This window comes from Grus americana, chromosome 7, assembly GCF_028858705.1.
Source record: "Grus americana isolate bGruAme1 chromosome 7, bGruAme1.mat, whole genome shotgun sequence".
NCBI classification, from domain to species: domain Eukaryota; kingdom Metazoa; phylum Chordata; class Aves; order Gruiformes; family Gruidae; genus Grus; species Grus americana.
Window position 1 is genome coordinate 21,564,350 of NC_072858.1, and position 24,925 is coordinate 21,589,274.

A 24,925-nucleotide genomic window follows, 5' to 3' on the forward strand; every position below is an offset into this window, starting at 1 on the left:
GCTGCTCTGCGACCCCGGCCCGCTCCCCGCCGGGTCACGCAGCAGCCCGGGCCTGACAACCGCCCCGCGCGTAGACCCGGGGCCTGCCCCCCAGCGCTTCTGTCCGCGTTCGGGGGGGGGGGGGTGTGCCTCCCGCAGCGCGCACAGCAGCTGTCTGATGGGTGACAGCCTCGAGTTGCGGAACAAGCGAGAATAAACAGCCTTCATCGCGGCAGGAGGAGAAAGACAAATACTGAGGTGTAAATTGTGGCACGAGTTTACTTTTTATCAGCTGTGAAAGGCAGTGCAGTAGCACAGAAAGTGCATGGCCTGTGCTTGACGTGGCTGTGATTTCCCTTTTTCCAACACCACCACTAAACCATTTATTGTGAGAGCACCAGAAGCACTTTCACGCTGCAGCCCAGTTTCAAGGCCTGCTGCTAGCACAGCCCTCATAAGCAAACTCTCTAGCCCTGTGTTTGAGGATGTTTTCCTTTGGCTGAGCTGGCTGACTTGCACACAAGGGTCTTAATGCATCTTAGAAGAAGCTCTCCTTGCTGATGACGTAGTGAGGAACTGCTCACACACTACAGTCTGTCCTGTGGTCACTGCGGTAAGCTTTGCTATAGACACTACAGCAGTGCCTACATGGGTTTTTTCAGTCCATAACGTAAGTAGCATTACATATAGATGGTGCATCTGAGCAGCAAGTCTGTTAAAAAAATCTGCTGTTATTAAATATACAAATTTTTGGTTATTTCAAAAAAAGAGGGAATTTCCTCCCTTCTTCCTAAGTAGTAAATGGTTTTTTGTTGTTGCTTTTGGGGTTTTTTTTGTTTGTTTACAACATATCATATTTCTCTTCCTAGATGAGATGTCTTACACTACTGCTGTTTAGTTTTCAATCAGCAAAAGTTGTTTTTGGAAATAGCTTCCACGGAGAAGCTAGCAGAAGGACAACTGTTCTTGCTTGGCAAGGAGTGCTCATTCTCTGTACTGACTTCAAACTGAAATATATCTCCAACACACTGTGAATGGTCTCTGGCTCTCTTCAGATATGACAGGCACTAACAGGGGGCAACATATCAATGCACAAATGCCATCATCACCTTACACCATTTGTGATGGAGAAGCTCACACATTCAAAGGAAAATGTTTCCTTTGGAACGTTACCTGTATAAATTGGCCACAGAATAATGATGCTTTACAATATATAGTTTGATATGTACCTAAGGATATTCTCTTAACAAAAAAACCATTTATGCAATGTGCATTAATTAATGCATTTCTTCTTAAAAACCAAAATCATACAATCATGGAGATCATGCTCCAGAAACAAGGGGGCAGGATTCCCATCTGAAATCCAGTAAAAGTCAGTTGAAATCTTTCAGCAATCTCCAGTAGGCCCTAACAAGCTTTGCAGTTTTAAGAAACCAGAGAAGCTGCAGAGCAAGGCAACGCAGGAGTCTATGTGAACTTTCTCATAAACCGGAGTTTTGCATAGGCAATGACAAGGAAGATAACGGTCATGCAGAAGAGAGCCACTATGTTTTCCCACATTGCCCAGTTGGTAGGTGCGATTCCTTGGCTGCACAGGTATGCTTCACCAGAACACCTGCAGAAAAGCATGGGGCAGAAGTTGGTATTACTATCTATCTGTTGCAAGTTTTCAGATAGTTACTTTTATTCAAGTTCCACAAAAATTCCTCTACCCTCAACTCTGCAAAACAGGTGACAGAAATAGAGTAACTTCATAACCTATCATTAAAAAAATGTAAGAGACAAATCTAGATCTCTGGTTCTCATCATTTTTCAGTAGTATCCTAATTGTTCTTTATAGACACCTGTCAAGTTATGAGTAAATCTCAAACCACATTAAACTGTGGTAAATACAAAAGCATTAGTTTAACAGAGCAATCCTTGGAGGTCCATAGCAGGGGTTTGGGGTCCAAAAGCTGTGGAAACAGTGCTCTAGCACTCTTCTCTGCAATAACCTCTGCTTGCCAGCCCTCTAGCATGTGTCATGAAATACTTGAATTACCACGACAGCTGGACTTGATGATCTTAGAGGTCTTTTCCAACCTTAAAGATTCTATGATTCTACAACTTAAGGTATCAATAGTCCAGAGTATTTCAAATGGGGAAGTAGCACTGGGAGATACCTTGGTTCTCTGCTGTGTCTGCAAGGAGGTTAGTGTTTACAAGCAAGCTCTGAGGGACAGGCATGTTTCTGATCACAAATCTGCTGTTCCCACCAACTTCGTAGTTATTCACACATTGCATTTCCACTGCTAAGTGACCCTGGGTTTGTTTACAAAAACTGGTAAGCCAGAGCTACATTGTCAAAAAAAATTAATTTAGCTCATTTGCCCATTTTTAGGGGTAAATTTTCATCCCTACTTCATTCTCAGGTAAATGTGAAGTTTTACTATATAATCCTAAAATACATTATTTTGGGACATATTTAGAGTGGCCTGTGAGTGGTTATACTGTGAATAATATGAAAGTTGGAAACAGACATCTCTAAGCAAGCCATCACAATTCAGGCCCAAGAATCACCATGGGTCAGAGACTTACATTTCTCCTGAAATATAGGGTGGACAACTGCCTGCATCTCCCACAGAGGCTGTAACATTTGGATTCTGCTCACCACAGAAGTATAGATCTCTGAACTCATTCACCTGAAGAGCCTAGGGAAAGAGACAGACATCACATTTTTACAGTTAGTGATTTGGGGTGCTAAAACAAACACCTCAAAGGAACTTGATTATTACAAGACACACTTTTGGAATCATATGTTTATGTTGCTTTTTATTTTTAAGCTCTTAATCACTGCCTTTCTGAGGAACTGCTCCAAGTTGTACATGCTGAACTGTTTGGTGTCTGAGTCTTTGGCTTCAAAGTTACATTTCAGTGATTTAGCCACGTGTTTCTGTCTTGCCAGCTACAGGTTCCTGTTCATCCACTCATCTGGGTTAGTCTGACCCAGAAACCCATGTGGCTGCATGCAGGAACCCCAACACCAACACACTGAAGCGGATGTCACAGCCAAGGCAAGAGGGAAGGGTTCCCTTGCACTGGCATCCTGGGCTAGCTGCAATCTCAGGAGACACTTCCACATTCAGCAACACTGAAAATGTCTCAGTGATACCCAAACAGGAGGTCTCACACATCTCCCCCCTTCCCTGATCCTACCTTTCTCTTCCACTGCTGGTCAACATGGTCCTGCCTACATCACCCTGCACCAGCTCCAGTGTTCATTCCTCTCATTTTTACTCAAAGGTAGGAAACTATTCCTCCCAAATAGGCTTGGCCAGGATGAACACATGAGATGGAAGCACAACTCCCACCTGTGACCTGTGACCGACCTGCTATGTCTGGTTTCTGTGTTTCAAGCAGCTGCATGCTTAGTTTTCTGATATCCCAGCTCCTTATTTTCACTTCAGAGGAAGCCACACTGAAGATTGAGACACTCAGGCATTATGGTAAATCATTTAACCAGTTAGACAGTCATTAACCTCAGACTGGCGACCCAAACAGCAGTCTCTGGAGAGGTCATACAATATTTGGCTTTATTCTAAACCATAGGAATCAACTATTCAGGCTAGGAATTAGTGCCTCACTGGACAGCTCACTCCGTTGCTGTCCAAGCAGCACTAATTTGTAGCATAAAGAGTTTGTTCAGTCTCTGGGACTTCTGCCTCTCACACAGAGATTAACTTTTGCTTCCTTTTTGGGGTTGGATGGTTTGTTCTTTTACCATGTTCATGCAAGGAAAGAAACCAAATCTGCCTTTTAAGAGAACTTAATTTATACTCAAAACCTCTCCAGGAAGCAGCAGTGGGGCTACATTACTCACAGGAGACCAATGCTATTTCTACTCACAGTGAGGCCATATCGAGGGATGCTGAAGTACTTGAGCCAGTTCAGCCAGCCCATTACAGAAGGAAGATTTACCAAGAGACCTGAAAAGATCTGAAATAGAGCAGAAGAGACTGATGAGACACAAACTCTGTTTAGTGCAAACAATGCCGTTCCTGCACAGATACTGCAGTTGCCCAGCAGAGGAACATTGGGATAGAGGGACCTCCTGCTGCTGTTATGCTTGTGTTTACAAGCGCGAGGTTCATACCTCACAGCAGTCCTAGCCACCTGGCCCAGCAGCACACCCAAGCACCCCAGCTGAACTGCTTGCAAAGAGGTCAGAATGGTTTTCTACATCCACATGTGAGCTAAAAAGCATGCGTGCTAACAGATTCTTACTCTGGAAAACTGTGTCCTATGCTAGAGCTAGCCAGAGGCTGAAGAAGGACAACAGGGAGATGAGGAAATAGAGAAAAAAGGAAACTGTGGGGACCCTTAAGGGCTATTACTGTTTCAGCTTTCTCCTCTAACCTACATCTTTTATCTGTGCTCCTGCGTGCTTGGAACAAGTTTTGCTCTTGTACTTCTTAGCACAATTGGACTTCATAGCTAAACATGACGATTCAGGCTGTGCTTCATGGCAAGTGGTTTTTTTGCTTACCCTGCTGTCTTCCAGGATGTGCACATACCATTTTTATATACTGTGATTTAACTGAATGTACATCAGCTGGCCTTCACTACACATTCACACTTCTCACCCACAGCAACCATTTGAAACAATACACAATCAGTGAGTTTATTGCAAAAGCAGGTTAAGTTGCAAATCAAAGAATAAGGGATGCACTGTGAGCAAAGAATATGTACACAGACAGCTACCAGGAATCACCTGACAGGAGGTAACTTTTTACTCTACGGTACCTTGACAGGCCTCACAGTCAAGAAGTTTCATCACTAACAAAATTATCTCTTTGGAAGGGAAATCACATCCCTAATCTATGGGTAGTCCTTCCTTTCGCTCTTACTTGCTCTCTTCCTTAGAAGTCCTCGAACAAGAGTAATTCTGGAAGTAATTTCTGGAACCCAAGGGCAATATTGAATTAAAATAAAGAGAGGGTATGCTCCTGCTAATCCCAATGGGCAACAAAAGTTAATACAATCAAATCAATCAATCTAAAGTTGATTTCAAGATTTTTGCCTTTTAAATGATCCAGTTGATCACTTAGATTTCTACTACTACAAGATTTTTTTAAAATCCATTTTTGTAAGGACAATTAAATTAAAGAGTACCTTTTGGGGGCACACTGTTTACAAAGCTCTGGTGGCATGACACCTACAGAATTGCATCTGAGCAATGATTTGAGCCTTACATGACAAGTTGGCAGAGGTGCATCTTTGACTACAGTGACAAAATCACAGGCATGGAGCTGACATGCTACCGGACTGTAGATTCTCAGTCTGCTTAGGACTGGCTCAACCCAGTCCACTCAGCTTGTCTCATCTGTTTCCTCACCTCCACCAAAGGAGCAAACACACTCTTTTATACTTACAAGCATCAGGACAAAGCAAATAGTGATGAGCAGATTGGCCACAGCCACAACATCCATCCCAGCACTGATAGCCAGAGACATGGCTGTAGCAGTGTAGGACACCAGTACCAGGGTCAGCATGAAAAAAAAGAACTGGCCTGCAACAGCTTGGTATCCTGTCAAAAAAACAGAAAGAAAAGGCCAGTAAGCAACCACATTATGAATCCCAGAGAGGTACCCTTGGACTCCTATACAAGACAGGGAAAGCAGGAAAGAGGACTAAATTTGGAGTTGGCAGCAACTCTGCACACTCCAAAGGCCCAAAGAGCATTACCAAAAGATGTGGTCAAGCAGGTCCCTGCCTTAAATTGCTGGTGTCTCTCTGCCCCTGCCCCAGAGTCCTCCAAAGTTATGATGCCAAGCATTTAAGTCAGTTGAAGGTTCAACCGGTTTCGTGTTATAGATGTAGGAATTAAACTCTGGCTAAGTCAGAAATGTGTTAGAAGATGGCAGGTTCAATGAAAGCATCAATTCTTTACCAATCATCCAGTAACTGATGCATGAGAATATGATGGCTGGAGCTGTTCTCATGGGCAGCAGATCTCCTATCATCAGGGCCAGGAAGTAGGCAGACACACGGTAATATCCACTGGTGTACTGATGGCTGCGAGGACAGGAAGGAGGGGAGTTGCACAGGTTTAGAGGTTACCTGGGAAGCAGGCTCAGCACGTGTGTCTGGTTTACCCTGATTCGATTTCTGTTCCCTCTACCACTAAATCCTCTATATGCAAGTTGCTTATTTTCTCTGTGCTGCCACTTCCCACTCTAATCTAAGGGCTGGGCTATTTCACAGTTATACTGAGAGCCCTTCAAGGACAGTGAATAAAAGGCTATGTGGCTGCTAAGTAACTTATTGGAAAAAAAGGCTCCTAAATCTCTTTTCAAAGAGAATGATCCTTAAGACAAGAGCATAGGAAAGTATTAGACTATTAACTGGAGGAACACTTCATCCGCAGCTGCTTCCAGGGGAGAAGGAATGATACCCAACAATGGGAAAACACCTTTAGGCTATCAACTCACCTCCAGCTCACAGGGAAATTAAATGTCATTATGATTGTTCTGCTGCTTAATGGAGCTCATGAAAAGAAGCATTAAGTGGTGAGGTGCCAAAATCCCCACCAACACAGCTGGTAAGCTAAACAAGCAAGCAGGGCAGACTGGCAAAAAAACCATCAGTGTGGGGGAGATTCACTCCTGAGCAGCCATTAGGGGCAATATTAAGCTGCTCTGAGCAAGCTGTGGGTGGACATGTGCACATCTAAACTTAGTGCCTCACAGAAACACAACATCCTTTTTCCAGGCACAAATCTCCAATTTCTTCTTTACTGCATAGGATCTGTCTCTTGCACTTTCATCCCATGAGCTGGAGGCTATTTCAAACTACATTTTCAGCATACATGTACATATACATGTGCGTATATAAAATATATACACACATTTATATACATATACACACAAACGCATATATAGAGAGACAGATATGTATTTGATTATTAGGGAGCTCTTGTAAGACAGCCAGCAGCCCTCTTCGTCTGAGCATCTCTAGAGAAACTTTTCCAAGAATTCTCCCTTCATCTTTGCAGAATTTTGCCACTTTGGGCCATTGCAAGACAGCGTTTCAACCCTACCAGCAAGGGGGCAGGCAGGGTTCACAGTCTGCAGGATTCACATGCAGACTTCAAAACCAGCTGTTACTAAAAGTGAGTAGGAAAAGCACTTCTCAAACTGTGACACAGCAAGCAATTAAAAGCATTTTATTTCTCCTCTCCTTCCCCCACCTCTTAGCATTTCAGCTCCCTGCTCTACAGACCAATTTAGCATTACTATTACAATCTGATGTTGCAAGGGAGCAATCAAGTCTTTGGTGGAAATCATTTTGTTTAGCCTGTAAGCTACTTTCTGCATCTCATTCCAGGGTATGAGACAGCCTAAGTGCCCCAGTACTTACACAAATAGTTTCTTGTCTCTGATGAACAGCTCAATTGCAGAGACACTGGAAAAACACTGGTTTGTGGTGACAAAAAACAAGGATCCAACCCTACAAGGCAAAACAGAATATTCAAGAAGGGAGGAAACAGCCTAGACCAACACTGGCAGCATCAGACATCATCATACCATCAAGTCAGTGCTTTTCTGTCTCTGTCCACAGAATGGAGATACTTAATTGCAGTACTGCAGATCTCAGCTGTAAAACCAGGCTTATTCCTTTATCTTCCCTTTCACATCTCCTTTGTACATAGGTGTAAGCCTGACAGAACTGTGGTCCTTTTAGGACCTCAGGCAATACCATACTGCCGTGCATTGAGGCTTCTGAACCCAAACCTCTTTCGTGGTCCAACTGGAGCCCAGGGCCTTCCCTGTGGCTGAAACCTGTCTGCTACAGACAGAAAAATGAGCAAAGCTGCGGCTTTCCAACTTACCGATTCTGAATGCCACTTCGATCCAATTTTACACCAAAAAAGATAGCACCCACAACCAAGGCTAGAATTACAGTCACTGCAATCTATAAGTGGAAAGAAGAAAGGGAGAAGGGAGTCCTTCAGATGGGTAAATAGGGACAAACCTATTATTAGGGCATATGCAGGGTTTAAGATTCACACCTGCCTAAACCTTTGCTGTATGAGTCAATGTATACCTATGACACACACAATTAAAATCCTTATGGCAAATTTTATGAGTTTATACTCTTCACTTTTCTCCTTCCCCTGATCATCTTTGGCTGTGAAAGTTAGTAGAAACACACTCGAAATTTTAAGCTGGGGTATTCTTTAAGCAAGGCACAAAGTTAACATCATCCTAGAAACTCCCCATATGAACCAGAGAACAGAGCATTTCCCCCCACATCCCAATCTTCAGTGCAGTAGCCCTGTGCTAAATGAAAATGGAGATTTATTTTCAAAGGCAAAGGTAGCTGGGCATCTCACTCCACTTAAGTGGCAGTGGCACAGGACTTTCCTGTTTCCCTAGCTGCCTTTGAAAAGTCTGTCTTACAAACAGCAGATTGCGGGACTAAGAACAGAGGCCATCTGAGACTTAGCAGTTGTTACCTACCTGTGCAACAGAGGCCTGTGGGTTCCTGATGAGGTTTTTCAGGGAACGCTTGGACACCCAGTACAGCTGGGTGAGGAAACCATTTGCATAGGTAATCTCATGCCCCTGCTTGGATACTGTCTGCTTGGTTCCCCGTCCAAGTTCCACTTTCCCCAATGCTTCCTTTGTGCTCTGATACAGGCTGGAGTTGAGATATTTCTGGTGCAGCACATCTACCACACTGCTGTCCATGTTATCTTCTGCCACTCCATTTTCACTGCTCACACTGCTCACCTCTGAGTGAGAAAGACAAGATATGGCTTGATTCCTCATGAACCCTACCTTCAGACATGACTCATCAACACACTCAGTCTTTCCCACATAGGTTTTGTGGGTTATTGATATTTATCACTGCTCTCCTATATTACTGAAGGAAGAAAAAAAAATCCCTTTTAAAAGTTTTCTGAGCTCTTTAAAGAAGCCTAAAGCAAAGTATATATATTAGTAGGAAAAATAAAGAGATAATGAATTGCCCTTAGATTGGAGGGAACTCAGAGAATAAAAGCTTGCCATGACCACATACAACTTCCCTTCTACACCAGCCAACAGGGGATTTCTCCTTCACAATTTACCTTTTCCTGTGTCCACAGGTCTGTGATCTTCCTTGCTTGCTGCCACAGCAGTTGAATCCCCATTTATGATATCAAGGAAGAAGTCAGCTGGATTGTTGAAAGGTTCACATTCATATCCTTAAAAAACCAAAACACACACACATGTTTGTACTGCACAGAGCACAACTTGGAAAGTCAAGGCTAATTCTATATCACTCTTCCACAACCCTGTTACAAGAAAACCTCACTGCTTTCCATGAGCATTTATGGCAGTAGAATGGACAGGATTTAGGAGATGGTGAATCTGAGGTATCTAAACAGAGCTGCTCACTTCCCACTGATTTCAGGTGAGAAATCTGTAACTTGCTTCTACACAGCTCAGCATGGACAACTCTTGCCTCCTTCTGTGCTGTTCAACCACATCCCACCATGAAAGATGCACAGTTCCTCAACAGAGGTTGCTGGATGTCTGCTCTACAGTCTCAGATGCTTGTACTGCTCTAGAAGCTCAACTCTTGCTTGCATTTCCTTGGTCACAAGGAAGAGGAAGGGCTGTCCAAGAGTAGCTTCTTGTAATATGGCTCTAGCCATTGGACAAGGAGGGAAAGAAAAAAATCAAGGATGCTTATTCTATAGCATTCCTGTGAGAAAGGAAGGAGTTGAGATATTAAGAGGAGTAGAAGCAGTGAGATGGGTCAAAGTAGCTCCCTTAAAGCCAGGAAAAGCTTACAATCATCTAATGTGTCCCTGGCTGCACCTAGACTAGATTGGAATCACATTCTCTGTCCATTATAGTTAGAAACCCTCACCCTGCTTACTTGTAGAGGGGGCAGCCACCCAACAGTGCAATTATTAACCCATCTTAACACACACCATGATTTTGTCCCTTGAGTTGCTGACCTGCATTCAGATTCTTGGATCAGCCCCTACAGACTGATCAATCTGCAGGCTGTGGTTCAAAACCCACTGGACCTGCCACTTAGGCCTGGCAGAACTGCAAGCATCATCTTGTCTATTGTGCACCATGCTTCTAAATGTCCAAGCAATTTGGGGGTTTTGTCCTGATGCAAGGAAAAACAAAGGCAGGAGAGCACCATACTCTGTACTGTCTGGTAAACTTTGTTTATATCATTTTGGTTTCCTGTTTTAACATAACGCTGTTCAGACTGTATGTGTACAGCCTCTTGTATCCTAGTGCTAAAACAGCACAGGACTGTTATCCAGCACTAGGGTAAGGATCTACCCACAGATTAAACTCATCAGCTGTTTGCCTTTGCTCTTGCACAAAGACTTACCAATAGAACTAAAGTACTCCAGGGCCTGCTTTGCAGGACCATGGTACAGCACCTTTCCCAAAGCTAGTAACGTCAGACTGTCAAATAGCTTGAATATGGAATAGCGGGGCTGATGGATGGAAAATATGATGGTTCGCCCTCTTTTTGAAAGCCTGAAATAGAAACAAAAAACATCTCTCAAATACACACTTTGCATTTTAGAAAGGTTATGTTAACCCAAGCAAAAAGTATCCAAATCCAAAACAAATACTTGTCAACTTCTCAGTCTTAACCCAGAAAAGCTGTAGCTCCCCCTTCTCTCTCACTGTGTCAGATGCTGCCTGCAAAACCTTCAAGGCAGCACCCATCATTACAAAAGATTGTCATTGCAGTCCATGTAGACAAAGTATGTAGCTAGCAAAGGTTGAGGCCACAGCTGTGTATAAATCCTCCTTACATGTTTTCTATACCAGGCTTCAATTTGACTAACTGGAATGGTCCGGCTGCACTTAATGGCAGTACCAGGCTTTACATAACAGGCTGTGGAATTCTGGCCAGCTGAGATTTCTCTGAGCTCTTCTGCTGAAGATTTACTCTCTATAAAAATCAAAACTAGTTTTCCTTCAGGTTCGTCAGACACTCTTTCAAGTGTTTTAGCACTGATGCCCAAGTATCCTTGCCAGTCAAAGACCTATAGCCACAATCAGCAGAGATAAGTATCCTCCAGACAATATACTACAAACCCAGCAGGAGGGTTAGGAACTCATTCTCATTAAATAAGCCTTGTTTGGTCCTCTTTGTACCAGAAGACAGCTCATCTCCACAACACAGGGGGCACTGAGGGTAAATCTGCAGGTGACATCCAATCTGAGTTCAAGGCCATTGTCAGAGTGGAGGAAGAGACTTTGTAGTAGACTCGGCTGGAAGGCCAAGCAATTATGATTACAAGGCCTGACCTCCCAGTCCACCCCTCTCTGTGGCAATGGGAAGCTGTCCAAGCTACATCTGCTTTTTGGGCTCAAATCCAATGCTTGCTGTGGAAAGATTCCCATCAACTTCAAAAGAGTTTGGACAAGACCCAAATAAAGAATTTACTACCACTTCTGAGTCTACTTGTTTAGTTTTTTTGGTTTGGTTTTTTGTTGTTTTTTTTTTTTTTTTTTAAATAAAGCACTGTAGCTACTCGGTCATAACCAAATTCCCTTTTTTACTAATGAGCTGACAACAAAATTGTAGCACAGCCCTGAAGAACTGACTCTTACTTCTTCAAGAGGATGAGGACTGCATTGGCTGTGCTGGCATCAAGGCCAGTTGTTGGCTCGTCCAGAAAAAGGACTGGTGGCTCTGTGATGAGCTCCATCCCAATGTTGGTTCTCTTCCGTTCCCCTCCAGACACTCCCCGGATCAGTTCAGTTCCTACCTACAAGCAGAAGAAATCAGATATTTGCAACAAGATCTAGTCAGCGCATGCTCTGGAGTTCAGGGCTCCCCGCACCCAGCAGCCCTTTTCATTTTCAGAGTCCCATCAGCAAACTCTAGGGCCAGCAGCAAATGAAGTGAGGGACTGCGTAGCAGTAAGCACAGTCTGAATTTAGAGGTACCAAGCACCTTATTACTTCAGGGAACAAGGATGACACCGATAAGGAAGAGCCAGAATGAGGCCACAGCAGTCAGAGGTGGCGTTGGTGCTCAGGGATGTTTTTCATTGGTAGCTCACCTGCTGCTCAAGAGTAGGGTAAGTAAAGTAAAAGTACAGTAAGAGTAAAAATGCTGCTGAGAGGAACAAGCTCTGCACAGAACTTCTCCATCACAGCCCAGCTTTCCATCCCTCAGCTTTCAGCACTGTAAAAACAATTTCCCTGTCTTGTCCCACAAAGCCAGGAAGTGACTGAGCAGCTTTCCAAGGTGCTGTGACTAGGCAACTTTTTCCCCCTCTGCGCTTATACAACATGCTGGACATGGTCCAAAATCTTCCCCTTTTAGTAGCAAATACACATACCTCTTTCCAAGCTACTTCCTGAGCTGGAGACTGTTTTCCTGTGTGCAGCATGGTTTAGTCAGGTTCCTGCTTAGCTTAGTGTAGCTGTACTACCTACTCCATACTGCCCAGAGTCAAGTAGTTCAGTTTCTAGAGGCAGCTGATTTTAGAAAGATATTCCCACCGCTCACCTTAGCATCAGCCACTTTGCTTAATCCAAGCTCGCTGATTATTTGGGTGACTCGCTCTTCCTTCTCTTTAAAGCTGATGGAGCTGGGGAGTCGCAGAGCAGCAGAGAACTGCAGGTTCTCCCTCACTGTCATTGTGCCCATGACAACATCATCCTGAAAGCAGTACAAATGGACAGTTGGAAAGCCTCCTTCTCAGCTACCTGACCAGTCATTAAAGTCCCTGTAGTGGCAGCTGCTGGAGAAACTGTTTGTAGACCACAGTGAAAACTGGACTGGGTGACAATGCCTGCTTCAAAACTTACACGACAAACTTCAAAGTCACTCAGTAGCAGTCAAGGGGAGAATGCAGCTCTCCAGGCTCCCAGCTTGCACCAAGCACCACCTCGGCCTGCTTTCAGGCTCAGGAGTTCAAGTGCTGACAGTACCATTTTTACTGCAAGTGCATTTTCCTTACCAGGCAAGGGGAGGCAGAGCAGGTAGCTGGTTTTGTAAAGAGCTAAACTTCTGCCAGTCCAGATGAAGCCAATGGACATTGCTAGTGCTCAGTGTTCAAGTCAGAGACACTTGGGGAGTCACGCAAGTCAGCTTTGCTCCCAGTTACAAGCCACATCTTGCTGTGGTCCAGAGAACCTGTGAAGCTCAGCTGCCAACAAGGAGCTCTCCTCAGCTCTTCACTGGCAGCAGCTCCTCCAAGAAATAAGACTATTTATTGCACCAATATGCTTCTAATTTTTTTCCATGTCTCAAGTATTTATAACTCTTGGGCATGAGATCTTATTCTAAGGGCTACTCCTTTAGAAAAGTTTCAACAGTCATGCATTTTCACTAAGAATCAAATCTATTCATTTGATAAACATCTGGGCAGCCTACACCAACCTGGGCAACCATGAGCCAAAGTTGATGTCAGGTCCATCCAGAGCTCCATGCCTCTCCATCACCCTTGCTTTGACATTTAAGCCAGTTCTGCATCCCACCATATGATGAGGGAAGGGCTGCAACACTGGACAGGTTCTGAGAAACATGCCCATTAATCAGGCACCTTTCAAATCTAATTTCCTTTTGGAAGACACAGCCCCTAAACTGCAGGGCAGCAGATTCTTGCCTGCTTTGGGACGCCTTCCACATCAGATGTAGTTGGCCAGCAGCACAAAGAATGTGCCAGCCAACCATGTTTGGCACTGAACTTAACAGAAGATGACTGAACGTGCTGCCAAGCTAGAAGTATGACAAATTACTCAGGGTGTAGTGTTATGATAAACTGGACTTGCTGCCAAAGCTGGTTTAGGAATTTCCTACCATCACTTTCCACACACTCTCAGTCTCCCATCCTAGCCCCCCATTACCCATCCTTAGATCCACCAGTGCAACTGCCAGGTCACCACAATGGAAACTAAACTGTGAATTTAAGCTACCTTAATACCAAACTGTGGCATGACATCCTCACTTGCAAGGCATAAGTGGAGAGACCACCAGCAGTTTTATAGGGATAACACATGACTTAACATGTCTATATGCATAGAACTGACCCTATAAGTATGCGTATATTTATGTATTTAGGCCTTAATTGCTGTTTGTAGTCTTTGGGCCATCTTTATTGATCGAAGGAGTACGGCATAGGGGTGGGAGAGGAGAGAAACTATTTAATGTCTCACCTAGTTGCCTTTCATTTTAAGGTTAAGTTTGGTTGCTTTGGACATTTGAGACACAAATGTCTAACACTGGGACCCCTTGCAAGAAACTTCCTGGCCATTCATGAAACACTGAGGATTTGGGGACCTTTGATCTGCAGGATCAAGACTCAGCATCACTCTCGTCACATGCATCCTCCTAGAGCCCCCCAGCTCGCAGCTTTCAGAAAAAGCTGCCTATTTCACATCTGCCTGCAATCAGAAGCCTGGATGGTTTCCAGATTTGGCTGCTCATATGGCTGCCAAGAATCCCCTTCTCCTCAGCTCCCCCAGGGCTTTGAGAGTCTATTATTGGTCCAGACCTCCACCCACTTCCACAGATTCAGCCTGCTTTTCCTGTCTCTGAGTGGAACGAAGCTCTGTCCCAGCCAGCCAGAATCAGAGGAAGAACAGCAGGGATCTATTCACTTCCTAGAATTATTATCAGATAGCTTGAAGGTACTTCTGCCAGCTTCTGAGTTTTACAACAAGAGATTTTGGGTGTTGTGGGTTTTTTTCCTCACCTTTTTTTTTTAAACCCTTGCTCGTACTTTGAGGCAGAGCCCAAAGAACAAGCCACAGTAGCCCAGTGGTTTGGGCATCCATATGGCTTTAGGAAGACAAACACCTCTGTGCTTGACTCAGCTGGAGTAACAGTTTGACCCTCTTGTCTTCCATATCCCAGAAAAATACTAAATACTGTAACATCTGAGTTACCAAATTAGACTCATCTTACGCAGCCTTCCCTCCCAAGGGCTCCCAGGCCTCCACTGAAAGCAGTCACTCACCTGCACAACATATCCTGAGATGCACTTGAAATTTGGAGGTTGTGGGATGCCATCTATAAGCACTTCTCCAGACAGGCCTGCTGGGTCCTTTCTGGCAGCCAGCACATCTAGGAGACTTCAGACAAACACCAGGCATTAGTTTTTCCCATAACAGCTGCTTTTAAGTACCACCAGTCAGGACTGCAGTTACAGCCTGTTCATAGCATGCTGCAAACCAAAGGGTGCAGAAAGCAGCTTCCTCTACTCTGGGGGCTTTAGCTTTTTGTACAGAAAGCCTGGTGTAGATACAGGGTTTTCCAGCACAAGGTGCGCCACAGCAGTATGTCAGTACACAGACCCGCACAATTCACAGCAGTCAACCCCCTACAGACAGAAACTCACGCTCTGTATTAATGGCTAACCTCAAATGCAGAGAGACAAAAGCATCCTGCCGAGTAGCTGCAGTCTGCTATCCAGCCAGGGGAACACTCTGATCTCAAGGAAATTAATCCAAATGGGTATAAACAAGACTAGAGTTAAGATTAATTCCAGAAAGTAATTTTGTTTTAACATATCACTGGATTCTCCTTACTGCCAAAGCAGAGGCGAGCCTGTCTGCTAGCTAAGTAAACACTGCCCCGATGAAGTGCTGCTCTTGAATACATCCTGATTAGCCAGCAGTCTCCTTAGAGAGGAAGACCAAGGGTCACGACAGACACACCTGTGTGAACTCTGGTCATATTTGCCAGTCTCTGACATTCTCAAAGGCAGAGCATGACAAAGACCTCTCTTACCATGCTTACACAGGAGAGAAAACAGCAGCAACACTGGCTGGAGATAGTCTGCATGGTATTTCACAGTGCTTTCATCCAAAGAACTCAAGCACACATGTACCCCCTCCACCAGGCCACAGCCAAGTTGGGGTGAAGATTCAGAGCGTCCTACAGATTGACATTAAACCATATTCCTGTCAGTTGTCAGAGAGGGGTTTGGCCTAGCACCTTCAAGGAAGTCATGCTGCAGTGACTGCACAGGGGATGATATCTCTCCTACCCCAAGAGACCTTGCACCCCCTCCACACCCCATTACAGGTCTAGGACAGAGCCTACAGCTGAGCTCCAGTCACCCCAGTTCAGCCTGATATCTTAACTCAGGCAACCCCCAAAGGCGACTGCAGTAATATGGATCACCAAATGAGCAGATGAGGGATGTGACACTGCTGCGGGCCAAGAACTCCAGCAAAGCCGACAGAGGGACATGAGGTCACAGTGCATCACCAGATTTCTCAGAGACATGCACAGGTCTAAGCCTGCAGACCCCATGCATCACCCAAACCCTCAGAACCACAAATCCTCTTTGAACAGCTGACTGTCCATCTGAAGGAGCAGAAGAAAGTACTCACGAAGATTTACCGCTCCCCGTTGGCCCCAGGATAGCATTCAAGCCTGGCTTCATAATGCCACTGGAAGAAGGAAAGAGTTATTTCCAAATGGAGGACTGCTCACATGCAGCTCATAGTAGAGGTAAGGTGTGAACAAAATGCTGTTGAAAGCAAAACTTAGAGATTATTAAAAACTTCTCCTTAAATCAGAAATCAATAAGCATTTTTTTCTTTCTTGTCCCAGGCTGCCAGTCAGAACAGAACCAGAGCTGGGCATAAAAAGCAATCTACAAAAGAAATTAAGTGTCTTCCCTGCTGAGCTGGGTCTTGACAAGAAGAAACAACTGCTCGTTTCCTCCGACTGCAGCTGGAACCATAGTTAAGGGAACCCTCAGCTCTTCTGGCAGAAGTGTTCACACAGGTTTGGTCCTAATTTGCTCAGATCAAGAACTGAAACTGCTCCAGCTATATCCTGGCTATTTTGCCTAAAGGCAAATGAGAACGCGCTCACACGAACTGCACACTGGCAGGAGGGTAGTCGTTTCTTTACCAGCACAGCTGGATGGGGAAGGTGACAGTGAGGTCACTGATTCACAGCAGCAGATTCATTCCTACCCTCCAGTATTTTATTTAGGCAAGAACTTACTAAACATTATGAAGGATCCTCTTTTCCACAGTTTTCTGTTTACATAGGAATCCACTGGACTGCTTAACGGAGTACTGGATGTTATGGAAACTCACAACAGAGCCCCGAGGGGATCGGAGGGACTCTCGTGTCGGAAGAGAACGGTGGAAATTGCCTGGTCCTTCCTCTTCTCCAACAGAAATAACGCTGTGATCAAATGTGTCTGCCATCATGTCCTTGTTACACAGGTCAAGCTCCACTGCATGGAGGTTCTTGAGGTCACTGTTGTTTTCAGCAGTTCCCATCTGTTGAGACAAAGAACGCAAAAAAACCAAGCAGGGATGGCAACACGCGAGCAAAGATTTCCGCACAAAGCGTCTGGGAAAAGCAAGTGTCACGCACACCACACCAGTCCTTACATGTGCCACATTTCCAAAAGGATGGACATCCACACTGGAAGACATCCAGTAGTCCCCAAAGGCACGGAAACCCACAGATTTAGAACAATACACATAAAGCCTTTAAGAATGAGACATGCGTGTTCTTGAAGCGATGCCAGCTCAAAGAACATCTGAGGAGCTAAAACCCAAGTCCATCTGTGATGGTCACCATCTTGCTCAACACGGTGGGGACTACAAACGCAAGCTGCTACCACTTAAGCTAAAGGGACTCAAGCTCCCCTCCCTGAGGTGTAACGTGCTTACCCCCCCTCACACCCACACAAAGCCAGCAGAGAAAACCTATTAATGAATCTGCACAAAGAACCACAGGAAGAAAAACAGTTGCGCTTATGAAAATGAAGGCCAGTCACATGCACCTTGCTTGCTGGCCTAAGTTTGTTTCAGAGACACCAGTGTCATTACAAGTACACATGTTGCTTATCAGGTTTCAGTCACACCAGGATCAAGATACTTCACAACTACAAATAGGAAGAGAGGTGTCTGCAGGCACCGTTTACCCTGAAGAACAGCAGGAGTTCCCCCTCCCACAGGGAGAGGTCTGGGACATCCCACAGTAAGGAAGAACATGGCACAAACTGGTACATTAAGGAAAATTAAATATGGTATCTATTTGTAATCACAAAGTTAGAAGCAGGTTCAAGCAGATAAGCTGCCTCTGTAGCTCAAGGTGGGAGCACCTGAAAGGCAGGACATGTGAACAGCAAAGGGAAGGACCTGTTCTCCCTGGCCACCCATCAGAGCCTACATAGGAGGAAATAGATGGGTATAACCATTAATATTGATTCACTTATTAGTCACAGCAGCAGAGCTCTTTTGCCAAGAGGCTGCTTCCCTTTCTGTTGCTGTAACTGATGGGAGACCAAGTTTGGATCCCTTCACTCATTTTAAAAAGGAAAAAAAAAAAAAAAAAAAAAAAGAAAAGTTTAAAGTTCTTGCCTTGACATTGCATGCGAAGAACTTGGAAACCCTGCAGTCCTCAAGTTCTGCAGCCTGTGCAAGGCCTGGGCATTACTTGTTCCCTGCCTTTCAGCCAGGTGCCCTCGGCAGCTGTAAACCTTCCCATCCCCTTTCCAGGGAAGCACAGCAAGGAAGAGAGGAATTACTACATGCCCCTTCCAGAACTGGAATGTGACAGGTTAGACTAAGACAAGTTGGTCTGATCATTTACTGCCCTTCTAGCTGCTGGCATGAAGGTGTTTGCTGGAAACCTAAAAATGAACCGTGATGTTGCAGAAAGCCGAGGTGGTCACCACTCTAACTGAGGCTAACTGGGAGGAGCAAGGAGACCACAAAGACATCCATTGCTGGTTACTTGAGTTTTGTGGGAACATAGGTGTATCCCACCAATCACCTTCTTCCCACCAGGGCTGAGAGGGTGATAACGAGCCACACCAACAACACCCACCACTGCAGAAGTAGTGGATTTCTCGGGGGGGGGGGAGAGAGAGAGAGAGAGAGAGATGCTCATCCTTTTAAGAAACGGGAACTTTAAGAGCCAGATTTAAAGAAACAGGAATTACCCTTTCCTCTCTGCCCCTTCCTATCACTTAAAAGCTCAAGCAGTTGCAGTAGATTTTTTTCTTGTATAAGTAAAATAAAAGCTGTAGGGAGAAGGAAGGCTTGTTCAGCTTGGACGCATCCCGAACTCTAAGGCTGGCCACCCCGGGAAAGCCTTGCTTATGGGAAGCAAGAAAGGATACGCTGGTTACATCAGCGAGAGAAGGCTTGTAATACTGGAAGGTTGCACAACAGATCAGAAGGGGGAAAAAAAACCAACCCCAACCCACCAGGATGACAGCGACACCAGGGGCAAACACCTGGTTAGACTTTTGAACATTTGATCAGCTTGCATACCTCACATCTGCTCTGGATAGGTTCTGTAGTTCATTTCACCATAAACCCTTTTATACAGGTTTTTGCAGAGTTACTGATTGGCACTGGCAGGCTAAAGCACTGCTGCAGGTACGTGCAAGGATGAGAGGAAGATGACACAAGCTTAGCAGAGGCTACAGGCAGGGCCAGGCAGCAGCAGCACCTCACAAGCAGTGCCCCCCAGGCCCCCACGCACCGGTTCCCATACTAAGCCGGAGCCGCGCACCGACCCGGCCGACCGAGCCCCGCTTTCCTCCCCAAGCCCCCGCCCGCCAGCGGGGCGGCCCCGCGCCCCGATCCAGCCGCGCCGGGAGCGCTGCCCGCCGGAGGGCTCCGCCGCACCGTACCCCGCCCCGGGCCCGCGCCGTTACCTCCCGGCTACCGCGGCGCTCCGGGCGGCAGCAGCGGCGAGGCTCTGGCGACGGCGCTGCCTCGGCGGCGTTTTATAACCGGGTCCGGGCGGCGGGTTACATAAACCGGCGGCGGGGAGTGCCCGGCGCTGTCACGCAGACCCCGCCGGGACGCGGGCGAAGGCAGCGGCGGTGGCGATGGAGCCCCGCTCCGCCAGGCCCGCGGCTGCGCGACCCCCGCGGCGGTGCCGCCGTTCAGTCGGGCCGCCCCCGGCTGCGTGGGCCGCGCTGGAGGAGCCGGTTCCCCCGTCCGGCGGCGCTGGGTCCGGGGTGGCGGCGCGGCGGAGCCCCCGTGCGCCGGGATGCCCAGGGCTGCCCCGCTGCTCCCCCGCTGCTTCCCCGCCCTCCTGGGGAGGGGCGGGAGGTGGGGGGAAGCAACCTTGTTCTCGCCCACCGAAGGGGGGGAACGGGCATCGGACGGGGGATGCCCTGTAAATTGCTCAAGGCCCCCGCGCCCCCGAGGGCTGCAGCTGCGGGGTGGGAGGCAGCATCTACACTCTCTCCTGCTCTCCCACCTTCTGGAAAGGTCATCACTCTCGGGGATGGTTCCAGTCCAGCTGGGTCGGGTGGAGCCAGAGGCATCCTGTGAGGCACTCCGAGGGTGATAAAGCCCCACTGATCTCCCACCTTCAGAGGCAGTGTGCTCCTCAGGTGTTTCCCCGCTGGGTCCAAGGGTTACCCGTTGTCCATGGGCTGCCTCTCTGTGTTCCCAGCTAGGAGAATGGGTGAAAGCAGGAAGATTGGATTTCCTTCAGTTTGCTGTCAAGGTTTCTCCTCAGCCTCCTGTTCCCAAGCACTATTGTCTTTATCAATAAGCTTGCTCTCCCTAGACTCCTTGGTGTTGTGAATGCAGGAAGGGCTCGCTTTTATGGTTTATAAATAGGGTTTATATAAGTGCTGTCAAGTCACCATATTAATTGCCTCCGGTTTGACTACCCTCTGCAGTTCTGTACAGCATTGCTTTTTCCTAACACCACCTCTTGCTAGATCAATTTAAGTCTCAGCTAAACCAAAGCACACCTCCAGCTACCCAACCAATAGCAGTAATAAAAACTCCAAAGGTTCGCCTGTCCTCTTCCCAACATCTGCCTCCCTCCAGGCACACTGCTGCACTAGACAGGAGACACTCCCACCCCATGCAGCTGCATTGCTCTACAGGGCTGACAGGAGTCCAGAGCAGGTGGGATTAGGGGGCGTTGAAATAGCCTTAGAGATCTGTCAGGAGAGCAAGTTTTGCCATAGGCACATCCAAGGAGCAGGCTTGCTGAATAAGGATGTTATCTTCAGTCACTCTGTGGCTCAGAAGAGGACTTGAGTTCACGTTTCATTTGGGGTTTAACTTCCTTTTTTGAGGAAAAACTGCCTACATCGAAGACTTTTGCCCTAGTGTTTCCCCAAGCATGCCCATCTCTGTCTCCAAGCGTATTTCAAACCTGAATACTCACTACCCCTCAGTGTGCTGCAGTGACAACCCTCTCATCATGTGCCTGGGACAGTGAGGAAAAAAAACCAAAACCATCTGTGTGCTTGGGAGCAGAGGTGAGCATTTTCTGAGTCATGAACTTGCTGCTCCACATAGTGCCTGCACAGCGGTGCAGGAGAAACACTCACTAAAGGAGCACAATTAAAGGTGCCGGTTACTCTTGGCAGTCAGTTTCAGTTGCTCACTGCTCCTCAGACAGAGGCGATGGATGCCTTCATGCTGGCAATTTTGGGAAACAGTGCCGCTCCTCCCACACTTCAGGGAATGGAAAACCACTTCTCGGCCCCCTGTGCCTAAGCACATCCCGATGGCATAGAAATAGAGAGAGACCTGAAACATGGGGAGGAACTGCACCTGCCAACTAGAGCATCTGGCTGGAGCCTCGGGCCCATTCTTGAAGCAACAGTCTTCTGGGCTTCTTCAATGTTGCCTTTTGATCCTCAGCCTGTTCCATCTCCTACCCCAGCTGGGAGTACTTTTCAACTGTATCATTTTACTGATCCGGTTGATCTAGCTCATACTGTTGCTGAGGAAGATTGCTGCCAGTACGTGGGCAGAAAACAGTGGCCAGGGGTGTGTTTTTTAAGGCTCCGGATACTCGTAACAAGCCTGAGGAGAGCCCGATGTTACGCACGGTACTTTCCTCTCACGGCACTGCTCGGTAGTCGGTGGGTGCCAGCACTGCTTTCTGCTGCAGCTCTACAGAGAGGGGCATTTGCCTTGTAAACTGTCAGCCTTTGCTTCTGACGAAGGGATGTGGTCATCACAGAAAGACAACAAAGGCATTAGCCCAGCGTAAAGCTCTAGCAAGCACCAAGCTACAAAGTTCTGTTGCTTTTACCGAGCGACATCCAACAAATAACGCTACAGGCCTTGCCTTGGTACACTGTGATAGCAAGGCAAGAGCAACCTGGGTCCTGTTTCAGATCTCATGCAGGTTTTAGCGCAGGTTTGGTGTCTTTGCTCTTGCTCCTGAGCCCCTGCTGCCTTGAGCCTCTCTCTGTCTACTGCTACAGCATCGCAGAGCAGGAGAGACCGTGATACTGTCCTGGGCATTGGGGAAGGGACCTTGCAGAAAGCCCAGCTTCGAGGAGTCCCACTGAAAAGCACCATTCTCATTTGCAGCCGATGTGAACATTGCTCCTGTCCTATGGGTTCTGCTCACGCTCGACACGTCCTGCATGTGCCCCAGCACACAGAGTGGATAAGCAGTATCAGACAAGGTGCACGAGAGATATTTCCTAGCTCTTCTTTTCCAAAAGCTCCAGTGATCTCTTCTAAGAGACACACCCTGTAGAGACGTGTACACATGTGCTAAATCTGCTGCATCTACAAATTCACCACCCTAGGCACCAAAAAAAAACAAAAGAAAAAAAACCCTCCCATCTTGCCTTTTCCACCAGTGCTGACTGGCCTCCCTTACTTGGTTCAAGTGCTGCTTGCCTTGGGGAAGTTGGCTTTTGCCAGACTTGCAGCTTCTGTAGAAGAAATCTGACTTTGTCAAGTTTTGTTAATCATTTAGTCCATTATCTGAATCCATAGTAGCACTAAATCCTTAACCGGTTAAAGATAAGAAAGGATTCAAGCAAATCTGAGAGTAAAGGAAATCAATATTTAACTAGTGCACTACACTGAGATATTGCGGGCTCGACTCTGACAGAAATCACAAATAGCTAAACTACAGGATCAGTAGAACTACACACGGGTGTTATGTGGGTAAAGCAAGTAATCAGACAAGGATTTAATATCTGTACTCCAAAGTATCTAGCACATCTAAACCACTGTTGCAGTTCTTCAGAAGTTAGAAAGCTAACATCACAAATGTGCTCAGGTATTTACAGCTCCAAGTAGCTGCTGTTAAGGAACGTTACAGGAAACCTAGGACTACCATAAGATATACAATAAGAATAGAGAGACGCTCCTTTCCTCACAGTCTACATAGACTGTGAAGATAGGGAGATAACGCAGGCAGAGGGAGCAGAAAGCAAGCTGGGAACAGAGCGCTAGACCAGGGATACATCTTAGGCAGGCTGTACAGCAGCTGTTAGGGAGGTAAGCTTTGGGACCCTGCTGGGATGGGAGGGAGGGAGGAAGGGAGGAAGGGAGGCCCCATGTCCTCTCTAGCAAAGCAGATCTGGAAAGACAGCAGTCGTGACTGCCCCATGTTCTCACACCTTTAGGCCAAAGCCTGGGACTGCAAACTAAGCAGCAGCACCAAGCTAAGCTGGGGCAGCAACACAAGTTCCCCAGTGCAAGATTCTCCCACGCTCAGCCCAAGCTCCTGGACGGAGGACTCCCTCCAGTACGGTTTGCATTGCTATTGGCAAGTCGGGAATGGGCACTCCGTCATTCCGCTTCCCTTTTGAGGCCCTCAGAGCCCGCAGGAGGTCAACAGGATTAAAGTATGTTTCATCTGTCCCAACTCAGCTCTCCAGAGGTCAGCTCCCTCGCTAGACGTGAATGTTGACATACACCATGTTATGTAGACATTTCACCTCCCTCCTCAGGAGCAAAGTCCAGGCTGCCCCACCAGCCATTCCTAAAACCTGTTTAACTTTTATCCACTTCCAAGGCCTGAGCTGCCGCCATCAGCATTTGCGGTGGCAGCCCAGAACAGATACAGAATTTTGTGCAGTAGGCGCTCTACACCCAGAGTCGCAGTGTCCTTCCCCAAAGGGACACTGCACAACAGCCGAACGAGAGATAGCCTGACAGTAAACAGCTTGTATTCTGGAGGAGAGAGAAGAAACTAGCTCTATCTCATCCATAACTTCCCCCTTCCTTTTTGCGTTCCAGGTGCCTAACAGTGCTACATGACCTTGACAGAGAACTACCGCGCCATGTCCTTCTAACACAGGGCAGAGCACCCCGTTAGGTGGAAGAAAAAGGCAAAGCGCAAAGGTTCAGAAATCTCAGCTCTTCCCTACTCTGATGTAGGCTGAGGGAAAATCTCATTCACCAATGGGGAAAGTGAGGCAGAAAGACAGGGAATCACTAGGTAGCAAGTGCTATCAAAGAGAACCCAAAGCAGTAGGCCAGACTAGAAGTTTGACTTAAAGATGAAAGCAGTAACATAGATGAAGGGAAGAACAAAAAGAAGGAAGCACTTGGTTGCACAGCTCACCCAGGAATGCCACAGCAAAAAGCTCCATACTCCTAAGCTGCTTATGCCAGAGCTCCTTGTATTCACCTTCCAGCTTGCCCAACTGGTTATGCTCCACAGGTCCCAGGTGCATCTCAACAGTTAGCTGTTTCTCTCAGTAGAGCCACTGCCTGGTGCTGGTCTTGGCCAGGGCATCTCAATTTTTTTGACAGTGCTGCTCTGCTCCTCTCCAGGCCTGTTTTTTCTCTCCTTGTTTGGAAACTGCCATGTAAGTGGAGATGACTCGTGCATGCAAAAGGGGCAGAAGTTGTCCACAACTGCCCAGGAACCACTGAAGGGCAGGTGGGTGTCCTAGGGCAGGAGACACTTGGCACTAATTCGGGAAAGCCTGGGGAGGGGGGGTGGGGTGGGGGGGGGGGTGTGTGTGTAGAGAATCATAACAGAAAAGCTAAGATAGGTCTGAATGGAGAGTAAATGAGAGTCTGGGTGCGGAACACCAGGAGTGGCAGGTGTCAGTGGCACTGAGCTTAGCAGCTCACCAGGTCATCAACACAGCTAGGGGTAACTTTTGCAGGCTCTCAGACTGGGAAAGAAAGGGCAATGAGTAAATCTTATGACTCACAGAGGAGGGACAGGATAAGAA

General features: G+C 46.8%; 1 protein-coding gene across 10 annotated transcripts; it reads right to left on the bottom strand.

The window, feature by feature from the left end:
- Positions 1–240: 240 nt before the first annotated feature.
- Positions 241–24,925, bottom strand: LOC129209068 (broad substrate specificity ATP-binding cassette transporter ABCG2-like). 10 transcript variants are annotated; one of them, XM_054832862.1, is made up of 16 exons: positions 24,905–24,925; positions 16,975–17,258; positions 16,350–16,409; positions 14,969–15,083; positions 12,514–12,666; positions 11,607–11,764; positions 10,366–10,517; positions 9,092–9,208; positions 8,481–8,755; positions 7,850–7,932; positions 7,378–7,467; positions 5,909–6,033; positions 5,391–5,545; positions 3,865–3,954; positions 2,557–2,669; positions 241–1,594 (listed from the first exon to the last, which is right to left on the bottom strand). In XM_054832862.1, exons 2-16 carry the CDS (start codon positions 17,256–17,258, stop codon positions 1,447–1,449), a joined length of 2,118 nt encoding a protein of 705 aa, XP_054688837.1. In that variant the 5' UTR covers positions 24,905–24,925; the 3' UTR covers positions 241–1,446. The 10 variants fall into 10 exon arrangements, with proteins under 10 accessions (XP_054688837.1, XP_054688835.1, XP_054688836.1 ...); XM_054832860.1 differs by lacking the exon at positions 24,905–24,925 and adding an exon at positions 24,370–24,689; XM_054832861.1 differs by lacking the exon at positions 24,905–24,925 and adding an exon at positions 24,304–24,689.